This window comes from Neopelma chrysocephalum, unplaced genomic scaffold, assembly GCF_003984885.1.
Source record: "Neopelma chrysocephalum unplaced genomic scaffold, ASM398488v2 Primary Assembly neopelma1_299, whole genome shotgun sequence".
In the NCBI taxonomy this organism is placed as follows: domain Eukaryota; kingdom Metazoa; phylum Chordata; class Aves; order Passeriformes; family Pipridae; genus Neopelma; species Neopelma chrysocephalum.
This window is the reverse complement of record NW_020897961.1, coordinates 2,463,089-2,481,349: the sequence shown is the minus strand read 5'-3', so window position 1 is coordinate 2,481,349 and position 18,261 is coordinate 2,463,089. Positions and strand designations below refer to the sequence as shown.

General features: G+C 46.5%; 1 protein-coding gene across 2 annotated transcripts in view; it reads right to left on the bottom strand.

The window, feature by feature from the left end:
• RNF43 (ring finger protein 43) overlaps nt 1-15,293 on the bottom strand; it is a 61,156-nt gene extending 45,863 nt beyond the window's left edge. The window contains exons 1-2 of one of the 2 annotated variants that reach the window (XM_027704959.1): nt 14,280-15,293; nt 13,491-13,990 (exon numbers count right to left, since the gene is read on the bottom strand). In XM_027704959.1, coding sequence (XP_027560760.1) covers nt 13,491-13,727 — 237 coding nt within the window. In that variant the 5' untranslated portion in view covers nt 13,728-13,990; nt 14,280-15,293. Of the gene's footprint in view, nt 1-13,490 lie in introns of both variants that reach the window. The other variant, XM_027704960.1, reaches the window with a different exon arrangement.
• Between the last annotated feature and the right edge of the window lie 2,968 nt (nt 15,294-18,261).

Here is an 18,261-nt window from a genome sequence, read left to right as displayed (position 1 = left end):
ACTACTTGAAACACCTCCTGGGGGGAGAAAGGCTTTACATCCCAGAACTAGTTAACTGATTTATTTATCTGATGTCTCTAAATAAAACAGACCTTTGTAAAAAAACACAGAGTAGTTACAGCCACTCAGGGCACATTCAGGGGCTTCATTAAATTACCAGTGTAGAGTAATTCAGCTGAAGGCTGTAGGATTATGGTTGGGGTTTTTCCCCCCACAGTCCTTTCTGTTTCGAGACAAATGTTGGTTTATGGTTTGACTCAACGATCCTAAAGATCTTTCCCAACTTAATTGACTCTATGGGTCCACATCAGCTGGTCTTGGTCACCAAACCCCCGATGTTTGCAGGTCACCTTGATTCACTCCCAAGGAGAGAGGGACATGTCAACAGACCTTTAAAAAATACATATTCTCTAACATGTAGAGAGGCTCTTATTTCAAACACGGGAGTATCTGAGTGTTACTAAGATACAGTTCTCACAAAGACAAGCTAATTCCTGAGAGCATGTCCTGATGTCCCACCTGAACCTCCCCTGGTGCAGCTTGAGACTGTTTTCTCTTGTCCTGTCACTTCTTACCTGGCAGAAAATTTGTCACCTGCCCAAAAATGATGAGGGAGGACAGAAATGGCAGACACAGGTGGAAGGAGGAAGATCCCTTGGTTATATCCTGAGATCTGGTGCACAGGGCAGGGTGCTGCAAGGTGCCCTCCGAGGTTTAGCTAGGCAGAACTGGGAACAGTTCTGTCACAGGTTCCAGAATGTGGAGGGAAATGATAGTCCTGATGAATGCACCCAATATTGGGGTCTTTCTGCCAGTACCAAATATGGAATTCCTAAAGAACATAAGCAGCACATGAGTTCTTCATGAGTTAAAGACATGGTGCATCCTACCAGTCTGCACCCTGGAAGAAAGTCTCCCATAAACACAGTTACCTCTTTAGCAGGACTGGAATCCCAAAGGCACAACAGATGTACCAAGTCAGGAATCACAAGAGACGCATCCAGTGTTGCCTGCAGGACAATTCCTGCTATTCCTGAAGGCTATTTAGAGTCTCGAATATTAGGAGAATCAGACTCTAATTGAACACTTAATCACAGATGGAGAGATGCATGAAGTACAGAAAATCTAATAAAATATATAATATTTAAATATAATAAATATTACTCAGCCACTCTGCTAAAAGTTGGCTGCACAAACTCTGAACTTTGTCAAAACTGGAATATCCAAGGTGAGGCAGCATAATTCAGGAGGATAACAGTTGTCCATTCAGTGCAGAATACTTAAAAAAAAAAAATTAAAAAATGAAGAGGCTGTTTGTGTTTTTTTAAACAGGATCCTGAGAAATCGGAAAGTCGTGGTGCACATGCCAGAGAGGAAGACAGGCTTTACTCCAAAGGGGCACCACAAACTTATGTGGGATGAGCATCATGGAGAGGCCAATTTGCTTTGCAGCAATTAAAGATGAGGATCAGCAATGAATGTTTATGGCCAAGAGCCTCCACATCCCACTTGTGTTCATGAGGTACAGCCAGACTGGCCCTACCACGGACGGGACCATCTGCCTCTGGTGTCACTGGGGTTGAAGTCACTGTGTGATTCCTCAGGAATATCAGATTCCCTCCTCCATCCCTTCTGCATTTCAGGCTGTAAGTGAGCAGGGCATGGCTGGACACAGAGAGGGACAAGGAAGAGTCATCTTAGCCAATCTGAGCAGCAGACTTGAGAAATAAGACCCTACAGCAACATTAGGGTTGATATTTCATCAGGTGAGTACTGTTGCATCAAAAACTAGACAGAAGCACAAATTATGGAATTACAATGGCTATTATCCCATCAGCGGAGCACAGCTGAGGGGATGATGCAGGCTGAGGGTGAAAAGGGATAAAAATGGTACATCCAGCAATGTTGGACAGGACTTGGAACAACCTGGTCTAATGGAAGTTGTCCCTGCCCATGGCAGGGGGCTGGAATGAGATGGTCTTTGAGGTCCCTTCCAACCCAAACCATTCCAGAATTCTATGATATGAAGGCCAAAGTGCCAAGGGCATCAAACACTGGTTTAACAGCACCAGCTGAAAGCTACATTTTGAGGAGATTTGCAATAATGGAACCCAAGGAATCGTGCAGTGCCTTCTTTGTGAACAAACAAGTCCGTGAGGGATGGTGAAGGTTGTTCTTATGGCAGTTTTTCCACAGAGACTTGCCCAGGCAGAGCAGGGGTGGGCTGGAAGGGCTGCTGCTGAAGGTGGTGGGGCTCGAGGCTGGAAGGTTTTCTGCAGGAGAGTAGGATGCAAGAGCAGCAGTGTGGATTCAGACCAAAGGTCCATCTAGCCCTTGATCATTGCTTTGACAGTTGCCAAGAGTGGATTTCTGAAGGAGAAGTACAGACAGGACAAGCTTGTAGGGCTTCTCCTCAGGACACTCTCCAAGCCTCCAACACTTTATAGACTCCCTGAGGCAAAACTGGGACCGGTTATTTCACACCCATGGATGGAGCCTTCTCCCATTCATTAGTTCCAGTGGTTTCTGAACCTCTGTAAACTTCCAGCATCCACAGCAGTTCCTGCAGCGAGGGATTGTACATGTTAATTGTACAGTGGATGAAGAGCACTTCCCTTTGAACGTGGCTCTCGGGAGCTCCGTGTGATGCCCCATCATTTTCATACTGAGAGAGACTTAACAGTCAATCCCTATTCATGACTCTGTGGATCTTCTTCATATCACCCTTTGGCTGCCTCTTTTCCAGCCAGAAGAGTATTAGTCCAGTTAGTGTTCCTTGGATGAAACACATTTTATGGGTTTTTTTATCCTCATGTTCTACTCCAAACCTCTTCCAATGGAGCTGCAGCTTTTTTACAGGGAAAAGGAACTTCACACCATATTCAGCATGTGGATGTATCCTGGATTTCCACAGGAGATGAAAGACATTCTCTGGTTTATTCCCTCATTTTTTCACTCCTAATGCTCTCTTTGTGTTCAGGACAACCACCACGTTCCAAGCTGACACTTGCATGGACCAATCTGTTAGAATCACAAGATACAGTCGTGGCAGTGGACAAACCAGAGCCCATCACCTGAACGTGAAGAAATGACTCATTCTCCATGTTCTCCTTAAGTATTTAGTCTCATGAGGTCCTTCTGCAATAGCTGATCTTCATCTTCATTACTTCTAATCAGTCCATGTATTGGAAAGCTCTAGAACATTGCCAAGAACTCCGTTTCCATGTGCTCCTCAACACACAGGACAGCACCAGCTCACACACCTGCACAACTGCAGCATCAGCTTCTTCTGCAGGGAAAATCTGCCAGGTATCCATACCACCTGCTTCTTATCTTCCTATAATTATTTATCCAGGAGCCTCCTTCTTAATCCACATCTCAGTTTCCCTGAAAGCCTTTGCATTTTGGAAATTCAGCTGGACCTGCCCAGCTGGTGCAGGTGGTGACTCCACATCCACTCTTACACTCCGCGTTACAACTCCAATCAACTTACTCCTCGCAGCTCTTACAACACACTGCTCTGGGCTTTTGTGGATGACTTGGGGCCCAGAGAAAAGCTGGAATCACATCAGCCACCGTCCAGGGATTTTAAACAAGAGTTCACAGACAAGTTAATAGTTCAGCGATTTCATCCTCCACAACTCCTGGGTGAACAGCATCTGATCCCGGCGGCTGATAATGGTAATTGTGTCTATCTCCAGCACCATCTCATCTCCAGACATTTCAGCCTGAGACAGATGAAAGCACAAAGAGAATTGCATTCATTTTTCTGCTGGGAGTTTAGCTGCCCTAAGTGCATTTTTCAGACTTGAATTTTTCATAGATCCTACACGTTGTCGGGCAGATGTTCTGCTGCTGATGTGACTGAAGGGAATCTGGCATTAGCTTTTTAACATTTTCAAGTTATTTCTCTTCTCCTCTTTTCACTATATTTTCACATATTTTTAGCTTCTGGGTTTTTTTCTCATTTTACCAAATTTCTTGTCTTTTCAAGATACTTTCTTACCCTTATGTTTAGGTATCCTGATATCCTTTTATCATTTTTCAAGTATTTCTTGAGAGTTACATTTGATCTCAATTCCTGCTGTACTGTCCTTAAATACTTTGATGCCAAGGATATAACTCTTAGTTGGCCTCTCAGCTTCTTTTTAACGATCTTATTTGAGTTCATGTCACCCCTGTCTGAATTAAAACACATCTGGGGATGATTTTTGGCTTCTCTCTCAACATCTCTACAGGAAAAAAGTACATGATTGTCACTGTCACAAAGTGACTTTTCAAAAGCAGGATTTTGAAGGAGGGGTTGGAAAAGGCCAAGGCCAGCATGGTTTCTCCTTTCTTGCTTCCCTGAAGCAAGAAACACAGATTATTTGATGATCTTTTTGAACACAGGGGCTGTGTGTTGTACAAGCCCGTGGGGTTTGTCCACCACTCAAATCAGGCGTGCTCCTCTCCTGGAGGTGTGTGCTTTGCACAGAGTTTACAAACAGCAGCTTCTGGTGCTCTTGAGGGACAAAACAGGGATCAGAGGTCCTCTGGAGCAGGCAATGGAAAGACCAGATGACCACAGAGAAGGATGGAGGAGAGCCAAGGGTTGGAGGCAAACGATGCCAGGCAACGGCCTAAAGCAATTTGTGAACTGCTGGGGATCCACAAGAGCACTTACAGAAAAATAACCACAATAAACATTGTTCTAAGCAAAAAGAAAGATGAAAATTGGGAAAGAAAGGCACTTGGGAGAGTAGATGAGGAGAAAAAAAACTAGCTGAGTGGAACTATATGACCTGGGGCATCTTATGCTTATGGGAATGAGACCAGGTGAACTAGAGGGTAACGGGGAGGACAGAGACATTTCTGTGGCCCCAGGGAAAAGTTTGGAGAGAAGTCTCCAGTGCTGGCACTCAGGGACCATGGGCACCCACAGCATGGCTGCAGAGGAGCACATTCCATGCTCCATGTTCCAACAGGACCCTGATGGAACAGAGGAATAGCTGAGGTACAACATGACAAGCAGAAGAGGGGGAGCTCTCATCTCTTCAGGATCCTTGTGAGGTTCCACTTATTTTGGAATGAAAGTGTCTCAGTAAATAAAAAGTTATTAAGATCATTTTGCAAGGAACAGGACTCAGGACTGGAGCAGTAACAGATGCACATATAACCACCTATCTTACTATAAAACACAGTCAAGGCTGGGTTTGTGAAGCTCTATCTCTACACTGGATGGTGATCTCAGTCATTAACCTCTGATCCAAACTGACACACAGGAAACTACAGGAACTGTCATAATTCACTCTGTTATTTGACTTTTGTATTCTCAGAGGTGTTCCCCACATTTAAACAATCCGAAAGCAACATTTTAGTGCAGGATCCTGCACAAAATTCAACAAATGAAAGAACCAACGTGCTCCACTCAATACTTAGACCTCCTCAACTTGGCTCTTCTGCTCTACCACGTGGTGATCGCCCCATACCCTTTTCAGGTAGGGTCTTCCCTGTGCCTCCTCTGCTGTTATTGGGCTTTTTGGCCTTTGTAAGAACTGCTTCACATCTGTAATAGCACTGGAGTGCTGTTCATTTTTTATATCTGGATCCAACTCAATCCCAGGGTCATTCTCCCCAAGTTTCTGTGGTGGATGTGTCGTTTCCACAGTGCTGCTCCAACAGCCTTCAGCAAATCCACCCTGCCCAACACAGACCCCGTGGAACAACTGCTGCTGAGGTGCTTTGGGAGCAGGAAGTCAAAAACTAGTCTTTCCTGTAATTTTGAACTAGAATTCACACACCTTTTATCAAAACAATAGTAATTTTAATCCCCAAACTGCTTTGCTTACACCCAGAGGTAACATGCCATAACCAAACTTGGTAAAATCACTTTTAATTTGCTTCATAGTGTTTATGGCCAGAGGAATTAATTCAGCTCCCCAGTCAGAACTGCTGTATTTGACAATCCAGTACATCTCTGCCACTGCCCTGATGCTGAGCACAGTAATAAGCATTAGATTAACCCATTTGATCACTGGAGACCAAATTACTGAGATGGAGAACAAAAGAGAGATCAAAGGGCCACTAATGCCCTTAACCAGCCCCTTCAGGGATGGGGAAGTGACGAGGTGAGAACACATCCGTGGATCTGGGCAGATGATTCAGATCTCAACATGCAGAGGAAGAGCATACACACCCAAAATTTTAGATAATTTCGACGGGGTGGCTGCAGGGGGGGAAGAGAGTCTTCCACTGGAATCTGGCAGCACGGGAGTAACCCTCCAACCCAAGCACATCCAACACGATATTCTCTCCCTCTGCTACCTTTGAACACTGACCTACATGTTTTAGCACCTTGTTTTGAGGTAAGGCCAAGCCTTGATGCTCCTAAAAACAAGATGAAAAGGTCCCAAGACAACTCTTGGCCAACTCCTGCCTGAGCCGTGCTGGCAGCGAGCCCAAGGCTCCGAAGCATGAGATGTGATTATGATTCCTTAATGCAGGCTCGGAGTGTTGTGGGCAAATGAAAGGCTGTGCAACGCTTCCTGTTCCTCAGAGCCAGGGGAATAAGGGGAAAATAAATGGATATTAAAAAATAAATCACAGAACTCAGAGACAGAAGAGACCACCATGACCATGCCCACCACCTCTGTCTCCTTTACACCCTGCCCTGCTGTAGCTCAAGACCTCAAATGGAAGGAAGCACAAAAGGGTGATAAAATATGAATGTGCATTGCTTGAGTGTGATATATTCCCCTGTACTGAGGTTCAGTTTACAATTCTGCTTTGTTTATAACCCTGAATTTCATCTATTTCACTCCTGGCAACCCCTGCAACACAGATTTTTATGATATTCAAGATGACAGGCCTGAAGGACAAACTACACTGCACAGTTCCCGTTGCATTTATTTGTTACTTTTCTCATTTTAGGTCAAAAATTGATTGCTTTCAGACTAAGACTTCTAGGGAAAGTCCACAGAAAGCTTTTAGGCATGTTCAAGAGCTCTCTGCATGGAAAAACACAGAGATACAATACATAAAAATGCACATCAATCTTTGTCCAAAGTAAAGTCTGATACAATAGAACTTCCTCTGATCATACCAAGTTTGTGCCATTTGTATTACTTTGACAATTCTGAAAGTTTTCACTGAAAAATAAGGAATCCACATGCAGTTCAGAACAGCCCTCCATAACCTGCAGGAAATACCTACCAAAGCTTTCACTTGATGGAGGCACAGAACAAAAGGTCATTTCTCTAATGGGTCAGAACCATTCCACCACAAATCCAGCCTGGCTGCAGCCCGAAGGCACCACTGAGGCCTGTTTCCCTTCTCCTGTAATCTCACCCCTGTGCCAGCTTATCTTTGGGAAATGTCCACTTGTTCCCTGGATGTATTCCAGGACGGGGTGCGTGGCCAGACGTCCTCTGTTGACTGTCACTCACTCCAGCCCTGTGGATTCAGCCTCCTGACCACGGATCTCTGCTCTGCTCCAGCTGGGTTTGTGTCTCCTGTTCATGCCTGCCCCATGTAATTAATTGAACCTCCTGATCCATCACCCTTTTAGTACTGAAAATCTTCAGTTCAGGATCAATCTATGCCCATGTCATAAATAACTCTACTGGAACAACAACCAGCACCAGATGGTGCACTGGGAAGCTGGGAGATGGAGGTTTAAAGTCCTTTAAACTCCACAAACAGAGAACAGTTTCCTGCCACACGTTTTCTGGATGAGGAAAGGAGAGGACACACCATGGAAAGCTCCAGCTCAGCCTCTGTATGTGCTCAAGAGAGGGATGGAAGCTCAGCCTCTGAGTTCAGCCTTGTCTAGCAGCTAATTTTAACTGAGGCTCCCTTCTCTCCATCTGGATTGCAATGGGTCATCTTCCATCTCACACTTAAATCCTGTACCAACACCAAGCCAATGTGCACTGCAGGTTAGACTGGATACTGTGACACCACTACATTCACACTCTGCATCCAATTTGTAAGAGATCTGTTTGGGCCAAAAGGTTTCTTTAACACCACCAATGTGTTGGGTGACTACAGCCTTCCTGAGCCACTGCTCTGTGTGTTCCCCAAGACACCTTTTACTTTCATACCATCCCAGAATGGTTTGGGTAGAAGGGACCTTAAAGATCATCCAGTTCCACCCCCTGCCCCAGGCAGGGACACCTTCCACTTGACCAGGTTGCTCCAACCTGGCCTTGGACACTTCCAGGGATGGGGCAGCCACAGCTTCTCTGGGCAACCTGTGCCAGGGCCTCCCCACCCTCACAGGGAAGAATTTCTCCCTAATATCCCATCTAAACCTACTGTCTTTTAGCTTGAAGCCATTCCCCCTTGTCCTGTCCCTCCAGGCCCTTGTAAATAGTCTCTCTCCATCTTTCTTGTCAGCTCCCTTCAGGTACTGGAAGGTTGTAATTGTCACCCCAAAGCTTCTCTTTTCCAGCTGAACAATCCCAATTCCCTCAGCCTTTCCCGAGCAGCACCTGTGTCCCACCTAAAAACCTGGGGAGCTTTTATTTGATCCATAAGAGCCGTTTGTCTCAGTGCCATTTCCCGGCCTGAAGGGTCGTGTCAGAGTCCCACTTTTTGGTGCCGGGGCACCGATTTTTATTGTGCTGCAGTCAAGCCAAGTGGCTCCATTATTGCTGCTTTTGAGGCAGTTCTTGCACATTACTTAACGCTAAGTCAAGTCTGTGTACTCTGGTACGAGCTGTTCCAAGAGGCAGAAATTGCTTCTTTGAACTGCCTCGTATTGTGCTATCTGACCACTTTATTCACAGGTAATTTAAGTCCCCATTATCATTTGGTTCGACTTTCCCACTTCTTTGATCTCTGTCAACATTGTGCACTCAACATCTTTCTGTTGATCCAGGAGCTGGTAGTATAGAAGAATATACTAATATATTTACTTTGCTTTGGGTTGGGAGTGTAACCCTCTATAAGCTGGGGAGTAGTTGATTATAATTCCAACTGCAACACTGGGAACACTCTCCATGTCCAACTCAACCCTGTTGGGTTCACTGCAGCAATTCCAAGGGTTAATTATCACTGCTGTTACAAACACACACCACACTCCTTCTCTGACTGGATCTGTGATTGATGGTCAGCTTCTGAATTGTACACACCACCTAAAAAGTGATGATTCAGGCTCCTCCTCCTCCAATTTTCCCTCATTCCACCCTAACAGATTGACTTGAATGTTTTTTAAATAATTCATTTCTCTGGGGGGAGAGGAAAGAGGATAATCCTTGGTTTTGGGGCTCAGAACCCTTGGGAGCTTGTTCTGTGGGGTTTTTTTTCAAGTTTGCTTTTATTTTTTTCAAGGTGCTTTCCATCAGTCATAAGTTAAAACAATGAGCTCAGGGGGTAAGTGAAAGTTGACTTTCTCCTACAATCACCTCATTATGCAACTGCTGAGTTTGTGCAGAAGTGGAACAAAGTATTGTGAGACTTGCAATAAAATAATGCACGTTGGGAAAACTGGTTATGTACTTTTGTTACTGTCCCACATATCCACAGGAATTTTCTATGTGTAGACATATGAGGTGATTGGTGATCTCTGTAATAATGTGAGGTTATCCAGTTTTTTTTAAAATATCATTATTTGGGACTTTTCCTAAATGTTTACCACTATTTCCCAAGCTTTTAACACTGTTTCCCAAATACCAGCCATGGAACTAGAGACTGTACTGATCCCAGCCACACCACACACACTCATGGAATCATCCTTCCCCTGTGTACAAGACTGAGGTTATACACTCAAATAAAGAGCTATTAATGCTCAGTTTTAATGGTGCATCCTTGTTATACACTGTCCTAAACAAGACTTGAAGTGATGAACTAGTTCTCAAATGAAAAGGGTTTTTTTTCCTTCCACAATTAGATTTGCATGTGAATTCTGTTGTAACTGGGAAATTGGAAAAATCTTAACTCTTCCCTCAGCTCTCTCCAGTGATTCTCTCCTTTTCTTTCTGACACATTCCTTATTTTCCCATGTGCCTTCAAACCAACATCAATCCTCTGCAGCATCAAGCGGAGACTGAGGCACGGGCTAGAAGGAAACTGGGATTTATTCCTCAAAAATAAGCTAAAAGAGCAGCAAAAGTATCAAAAGAAGAGGCTGAACACTGGCTATAGCAATCCTGTGAAAGGGAGTTCATCTGCAAACAGCCACAGGAATTGCAATTCCGAATGAACACTCAGTCCTGGGCTGCTCATGGATTGCCCATTGTCATAAGATCCAAATGTTTCTTCCAACCTACTTGTCTAAAAGGTTTGGTTCCTCCATCTTTAATACAGGGGCAGTTTTTAAATCCCACGGGACATTTTTCCAGCAGTCCAGGCTCCTGCAGCAGCCAACAGAATCCTGGAATGGTTTGGGTTGGAAGGGACCTTAAAGCTCATCCCATTCCACCCCCTGCCATGGGCAGGGACACCTCCCACTGTCCCAGGTTGCTCCAAGCCCCGTCCAACCTGGCCTTGGACACTTCCAGGGATGGGGCAGCCACAGCTTCTCTGGGCAACCTGTGCCAGGGCCTCCCCACCCTCGCAGGGAAGAATATTTTCCTACCAGAAACTCCCTAACCTAAACTTCCAAATCCACACTTCCAACCTGGAAACTGCCAACGAGCTCCCCACGGTGCCTCCTGCATCCAGCAAGAGTTAAAGCCCAGAGCAGGTGCTCTCCCAACAGGCTCGAGCACCGAACAAGCCTGAAGATGATTTCTGCAGGGAGTCTGAGGTGTTGGTTTTTTGACCTATAAAGGCTTAAGTGGCTCTGCCTGCTTGAGAAATTCCTCTCCCTTTGCATCACTCCGGCAGCGCCGAGTGCCGGAGGTGGGAACACCGCCGGGGTTAAACTGGCAGGGACAGGCGGCTCCCCCGCATCTTCCTCCCCACACACCAGGGCAACGACGGAAATCCAGGGATTTCCCACAAAAACCGGTCACAGGGACAAGGGATGTGAGGGTGAATTCAACACTGGGGTTCTTTTATTACAGGTAAAGAGGATATTGTTAAAGGAACACACTACGATCCAAGTCCATTTCTGTAGGTGATCCGGTGAAACAGAGCAAGGAGAAACGAAACCAGGAAAATGTTCCGGGAGAAGGAGCTTTGGAGAGGCTCCATCACTTACGTGCAGGATTGTCTACATTGAATTAAGGAAGTATTTCTAAAAATATATTGACCAGAGCACTATGAAGATAATTACAAGTTAAAGAGAATTTGACTTGACTGTAGGGCCAACCCCACACCACTGATCCTTGAGCAATCCTATTATAGCACTGACTGAAGGGAGCATTGCTTTGGAAACAGGACTGGGCCTCTTTTCTTCACTTAGGAGTTGGACTCAATGATTCCTATGGGTCCCTTCCAACTCAGAATATTCTGTGATTCTGCTGAAGCAACTTTTTCCCCAAGCTAACTCTGCAGTTTGTGTTCTCTTGGAAGGGCCAAATGCATCTTACAGGGTCTGACATAACCAAGATCTATCCAAAAACGCTGCAAAACCCAGACTTCTTAACTCATTAACTGCAAAGGTGATAATTTTACGTCCCTAAATTATATTTAAAGAACCAATTGTGCAGCTATGTGTGCACAGCCTTAAGTTTATTTAAGTAGGAGTTGCAATGACATCAAAGTTAAGCACGTGACCTAAAGTTTTTGCAAGATTGGGATGTTGACAACCACGTGCAAAATGGGATGTTCCAACAAAGCCTAATTCTGGTGCATTTCATGCCCAGCTATCTAAAAGCAAACTGGAAATAATTCCTTCCATTAATTTCTCACTTATTTTGTTCCTCAAGGGTTACATCCCCATTTCCCATTTTCTCTTTCCAGAGGCAGGAAGCCACTGCAGGATCAGGGCCCAAACAACTTCAGAAGTCATTTTGACGTTCCAAGTTTCAATATTTAGCAGCAGAATTCGAAACCCCACCACGAGATCTGCACGAGAGGTCACAGGTACACTTGACTAAGCTTTCCCAGAGCACCGTGCCTGGCACCAGGCAAACATCCTGCTGCAGAAGGCACAGCCTGACCCCCATCCCAGCACTGCCACCTGAAACCAGACCCAGAGGACTTCCCGCACTGGATTCAGTGGGATACGGAATGGGAGCCCTCACCTGAACACACAGAGTGGCCTAAAAACACTCCCAGTGCAGGGCAGTGCCTGTGCACCCAAACTCGTAGTGTTTCCCCAGCCACCTCCATTCTGAGGATGATTTTTAAAGGATGAAGTTGGACACTGTTCACACCTTTGTATTCCAAACCCCTCATTGTGGTGGCACAAAAATTCCCCCTTGGTATCCTTGCATTTGGTTACAAACCTCCACACATCCCACAGGACAGGTTATCATCCTCCCATTTCCAAAAGGTCCCACTCTATACTTTGTGCTCGGTTGCAACACCACTGTAGTTTTTGTAAGGAATAAATATTGACTTTCCTGGACATTGCCTCACGACAGAACAGGACCTTGAGTACATTTGTCTAAGATATTTTTTTTAGCCTGGCAATATAATTTTATAGCAGAGCTTTCGTTCTGAGGAATTCAAAAGGTGTGGAAAAGCATGCAACAAATTGTCCACATTCATTTTCAGACAGGTGACCATGTGCTAAAGCTGGTTCAACAGTATTCCTTTTGTTATAAAACTACATAAATTTATTACTTTAAATTTCCAAGCTACAAATGTAATTAAGATTTCAACATACCCCATGTGGAAAGCCCAGACTGGAAAAAGGCATGTGAAAATTAAGATTTAATGTTAATGAAGGCTATTTTGTCATTTATTTTGTTTGTTCTCAAGAATAAAGCAAATTACCCACAGAACTGAGAGAGTACACGCCAGGTCTCAGGAAACTTAGCTCAAAACTCAGCGTGTGCAGGAGATGGGGCTGTTCAGTGAATGACTGTGCAGCACCTGCACCTCCCAGCCGGGTGTTCAGATGCTCTTCCCTTCGTAAAGGTCAGAGACCAGCATTAATTCACTTACAAAAATGCCTGGTGGTGACACCACTGGAGCTACTGTGTGGGTAACACTCAGCTTTCAGGTACAGGCAACAAGGAGCAGGTCAGGGATTCTGGTGGGCACAGCCTGGATGAGTATTGGAGGTGGAACAGCACCCCAGGTATCAGCAGAGGGTGAAGAAAACCACATGGATTTCACAGGAATAAATAATAATCCCGTTTTCTGTCAGAAGTTTAACGTTCCAACATGTGACTCGACACACTCAGCTTTATAACATCAATTAAGATATGAAATAATCACCAGGGAATCAATCGACCACATCCACAATTCAGCATTAACAAGGCGCAGCCACAGCTCGGCGCCGGAGGAAGGATCAGCCCTTTGCACGATCCCATCCCCTCAGCCCAGAGTGGAACCAAACCCACCCGGGACGAACCCGCACCGGGAAATAAACCCCAAGGGAGCCGGAGCAGCAAAGCAGGGAGAGGCTGGGCCAGGGATGGAGCGGGATAAAGCACGGCTGCTCTCACCTGGAGCAGCTTCCCTTCGGCCGGGGTCACCTCGGCGACGTTGGCGAACTCCCCTTCCAGGATGATGGGCTCCACTTTGAGGGGGATCACCCTGATGATGGCCTTCTGCGCCGCCGCCCGCTCCGACTCCACCGCGGCCACCAGCGCCAGCCCAGTGTGGCCCAGTCCTGCCTGCAGGGTCGCCATGAGCAGCCAAGGCCAGAGGACAGCCAGCTGCAGCTGGGGGCCAGCACTCATGCTACCAGCTGCAGCAGCGCGCTCGGGCCACACATACCGTCGGGAACGCGCCCTCACCCCGCGGCGGGATCCGATCGGAAAAGCTCCTTGGGGGGGTCCGAGCGTGCGCTCCCAGAGAGACCCCAGGCACGGCACAGAGGGGCTCGGTCACCGCCAGCGCGGCTCAACGGGCGACGCTGGCTCTGGCCATCGCCGTCCCTCTTCCTCGGTGCCACGTGCTCAAGGGCCGCTGGGAGCTCAGAGGCATATTTTAAACAAACAAACTAAAAAAAAAAAAATAAAAAAATTAAAAAAAAATAAAAAAATATCCGAGATTGTGAGTCCCTCTTCCAGCAGATAAATCCGGAAAGATCGGCGAAGCAGGCTGAGAAGGAAGAAATCAGTTCGGATCTACAGGAACGCCACGGAGCATTGGGAACTCGGCGGTCCCACGGGGATGAGGCACGGGGAGGTCTCCCCGCCGATGTGGAGTCCTCGTGTGTCCTGCCCAGGAGTTAGGAAGATCCAGAGGTTCAAAAGACCCATCCCAAATACCCTCGAGAGACACCTCACCTCCTTGCCAGCATTTCCCACAGCACAGGCACAACCTTGAATGTTATCTGCACCGATCGGTATCCTTCCCAGAAATTAGGCAGGCGGTATTCCTTGAATTTAGGCTGAAAAGAAAGTTTGCTTCGGTACCATCCCCTTCCAAATGGAGTTGATCCCTTCCATGTTCCTCGTGCCAGAAGTGCTTCATTCAAGACCAGCTTTACCTTTCTCCTAGCAATCCATGCTCAAGAGTCTGACTCCGGGTGCAGTTCTCCAGGGTAATTAATAAAGCACCGAGCTCCTCTTCATAGTTTCCAAGTTCCCAGGAAATAAAAAGGCCCCCTAAACACTTATAAAAGTTTAGACACCAAGCCAAACAGGTATCAGGCAGAAAGTTACGGCGTATCTGGTTTCTCTGGCACTATTTCTGTGCGCGCCCGAGTTCCGGTATGACCGCTTCCAAGCACACGTTAAGAAGATCCCGACTCAAGGCCCCACAAAATAAAATAGAAAGTTCCATGCTCTGCCCAAAGGTCACATGAAACGTAGCGAGGAGCCTTCATAACCGGGAGAATTCAGACAGGAGGTGTTTTCGATTAAAACCGAAGTCACGGTGATCGCACGGCTATGGAGAGAAATGGGGATTTACAAGGAAAAAAAGCTTTGCAAACCTGTTAGGCTGCGAGCCTGCTGGAGTCCGCAGGGGCCGGGAGGGAATGCTGCTGTAAATCCCAGGCAAAAGTTATTTCCAGTAGCTTAAAAAAAGTCGTGTGGCTCTGATGCTGTTCGCGTTCGGTCTTAAGTAAAAAAATTCGGTACTTGTAGCAAAAAAAACATAAGAAAAACCCAGAGGAAAAACCCTCTCTCGCGCACACGCAGCAGGCAGGTAGGTGCAAGCGGAGCTCCGGAGCCCGAGAGAGGATCCAGCGAGATCAAAGGGAGAAAATTACAGCAGGCAGAGAGCTCCCGGGGCAGGCATGGCTGAAAGCGAAGTGTCCGCATGTAATCGCCCGAGCTGCGCCAGCACCCCAGCGCGCCTCGGGAAAACTTCCAGAGCGCAGCGTCCCTCCAGCGCGGGCGGGCACCGGCTGTGCGGGCGGGCAGGGACGGCTGGGACATGGGCAGCGAGCCGGCGGCGCAGCCCGGCGGGGGCCGGGCCGATCCCGGGCGGCGATGGCGGGGCCGGCGGCTCGTCCCCTGCTCCACACGGGCCGGCCGAGCCCGGGCCGGCCGGCGCTCGTACCTGCGGACACGGGGCGGGTGGAGCAGCCGGAGCCGCCGCCCCCGGCCGGGCCGCGGGCTCCCCCTCCCGCCCGGGCCCGCCTGCAGCGCCCGGCCCGCGGGGGGAGCGCGGCCGCCCCGGCGCGGTGCCGATGCCGGGATCCCTGCGGGCTGTCCCGCGGTGCCCCGCGGGGCTCTGCCCATCGCCCCCGCGCTCGGGAGCCCTGCTGGGGAGGTTCCAGGGCAGGCTGATGTCAGAGGGCTGGAATTCGGCTGCTCCGAGAGGTGCGGGATGCCGCGGGTCGGAGCCGCGGCGCGGGGCTGGGGATGGAGCGGGGCTGCAGGAACCCCACCGGGAACCCCACCGGGAACACTGACCCACCCGGCGGGCCGGGAGTCGCTCCAGATGCCCGTGGAAAAGGGCCCCCAGGGGAGCGAACTGGTCAGCGGCACCCTGGAGGCACTCACAGAAATGCATAAATGATTCAAAGCTGGTCCCCTCTTTTGTGAGCTCGTCCCTAGGCTCGGGGTTGTTTCTCCTGTCAGCAAGAACTACTGAAACATGAAGCATTTTTTCAACCCTGACGCTCTATCGCCTGTAATTTAAAACACGGAGAAAATGCAAATCAACAGCCATTTCTGTTTAAAAAATTGATTTATTGCATTATAATTTATTTCATTATAAAATGAACATATATATTCATTTATACCTATTTAAATATCCATATACCTATTAAATACCAACATACCTGAAAAATAGCAATATAACTGTCAAATATCAACATACCTACAATTATACACATATAACTATATATGTAAATAGAACTATATACATATGTCAATATAACTATATACCTATAACTATATACCTATATAATATAACTATATATAAAAATATAACTGCATATATAGATAAATAGAACTACATACATAGATAAATATATATATAAATATATACATATATCATATAAATATCAATATAACTATATATGAAAATATAACTACATACATATATCAATATAACTATATATAAAAATATAACTGTATACATAGATAAATAGACCGATATACTTATATATAAATATAACTATATATATAACTATAGCTATATACATACATATAAATATAGCTGTACACACATATAAATATATATATAAATATAGCTATACACACATATAAATATAACATAGGGAGCCCAGCTGGCAGCTGCTGCACATTTTCACATGCTCTCTCTTGTTTCTTCCTTCCCAAAGCACCCCCACTTGAAAGGCACATCTGCCAGCAGATGGAGATCTAGGAAGAAATGGGAATATGGAGTAAATATGGGGCCTTGTGTGTCACACACATGTGCTCCTGTCAGGGACTGTAAAACACGGCTTGAACTTGGGAAGTTGAGGCCTGCTGTTGGAAGAACAGGAATCCCTTTAGTTGTTCAAACTTTAAATATAAAACAATAACAGGAATTATCAGCAAAGTGCTCCAGGATCTTTGCCTTCACATCCACGGATACCAACTGCCCAGTGTTAATAACTCTCAAGCCTGGCAGGACCTGCAGGAATTCCTGTTTTGGTGAAACACAGACACACCTTCACTGATCCATGAAGGGCCCGATGGCCTCACGGTCACCATGGCTGGGGCCAAACTCCTGCAGAAAATTGGTGGTGGGACCGCACAAACAAGAGGCTCTTTTTTTGTAAATTCCCTCAATTCAGGGCAAAATGGGGATATTTCCAATGCCAGGTCAAGAAAGTGAACAAGCCCCCTGATAAGTCCCCACACCAGCCCCGAGAATGGCACCAGGAGAGCTTTAATCTCTCAGCAGAGACAGTCATGTCTGAGGCAAAGAACTGCAGCCCTTGTTCTTTCTCTGCACTGACAAAGAGGCTTCATTCCTTCCTGAAATGTTTCAAACCGATGTGTGTTAGGAGCTGAATTATTAACCAGCACCATTATCTGGAATCTAGAAGCTCCCCTTTGAAGTGAGCAACAGCTCTTCCGACTCCACCATCAGCTCCTGGATGAACAGCTGGGAGAGAAAGAGCTTCCAACTGAAGGAAGAGGCTGAAGGGGCACCGACTTTGGCTCTAAAGTGGAACCAAAGTGCTCTTGGTGTCCTCTTCTGTCTCACCAATCTGGGGACATTTGGGTTTTTTCCTTTCATTGCTGTCTTTTTGGGTTGTTTGGCCTCAGATGTTCTGCTGCTGGTTTTTCTCCTGTGTCTCAGCATAGGTATCAGCAGACTGGTGCAATTTTTATTTCGTGATCCGAGACAAAATGTTTGGACTTCTACATCAACTTCATCAGTCTGGTGGGTTTTTTCCCTGTTACTTCCATAGTCACCTTATTCCTCAGCATTTCCTTAGGAGCACTGTCACCCTCCAACAAACAGATCTGTGGGCATCAGTTCCAAATTGTGACATCCAGGTTTCTGACACAACTCCCAGAACTTCAGGTTTTAATTACTGATCTAATTTATGCCCTTGTCCACAAAACAGTAATTAGTTTAAGCATCTCTGCAGAAGTGTGTTGGTGAGTACACGGAGAGGTTGTACAAGTGTAATATTTTAACTGTAATTTTTAAGGACTGGCACTGCCACCAATAACTAAACTATTCTGATCTCCCCTTTCTGTGATAGTCTCAGAGTAGTTTTCTTGGGAATCTCTCAAAAAAATGTGGAATCTGTTCTTACCAAGGGAGAGGAAATTGTTCCCATTGTGTTTTCCAGATGAATCAGTCCCTTCTACAGATACAGCCTGAGTTCCTGAAGGTTCACAGATCACA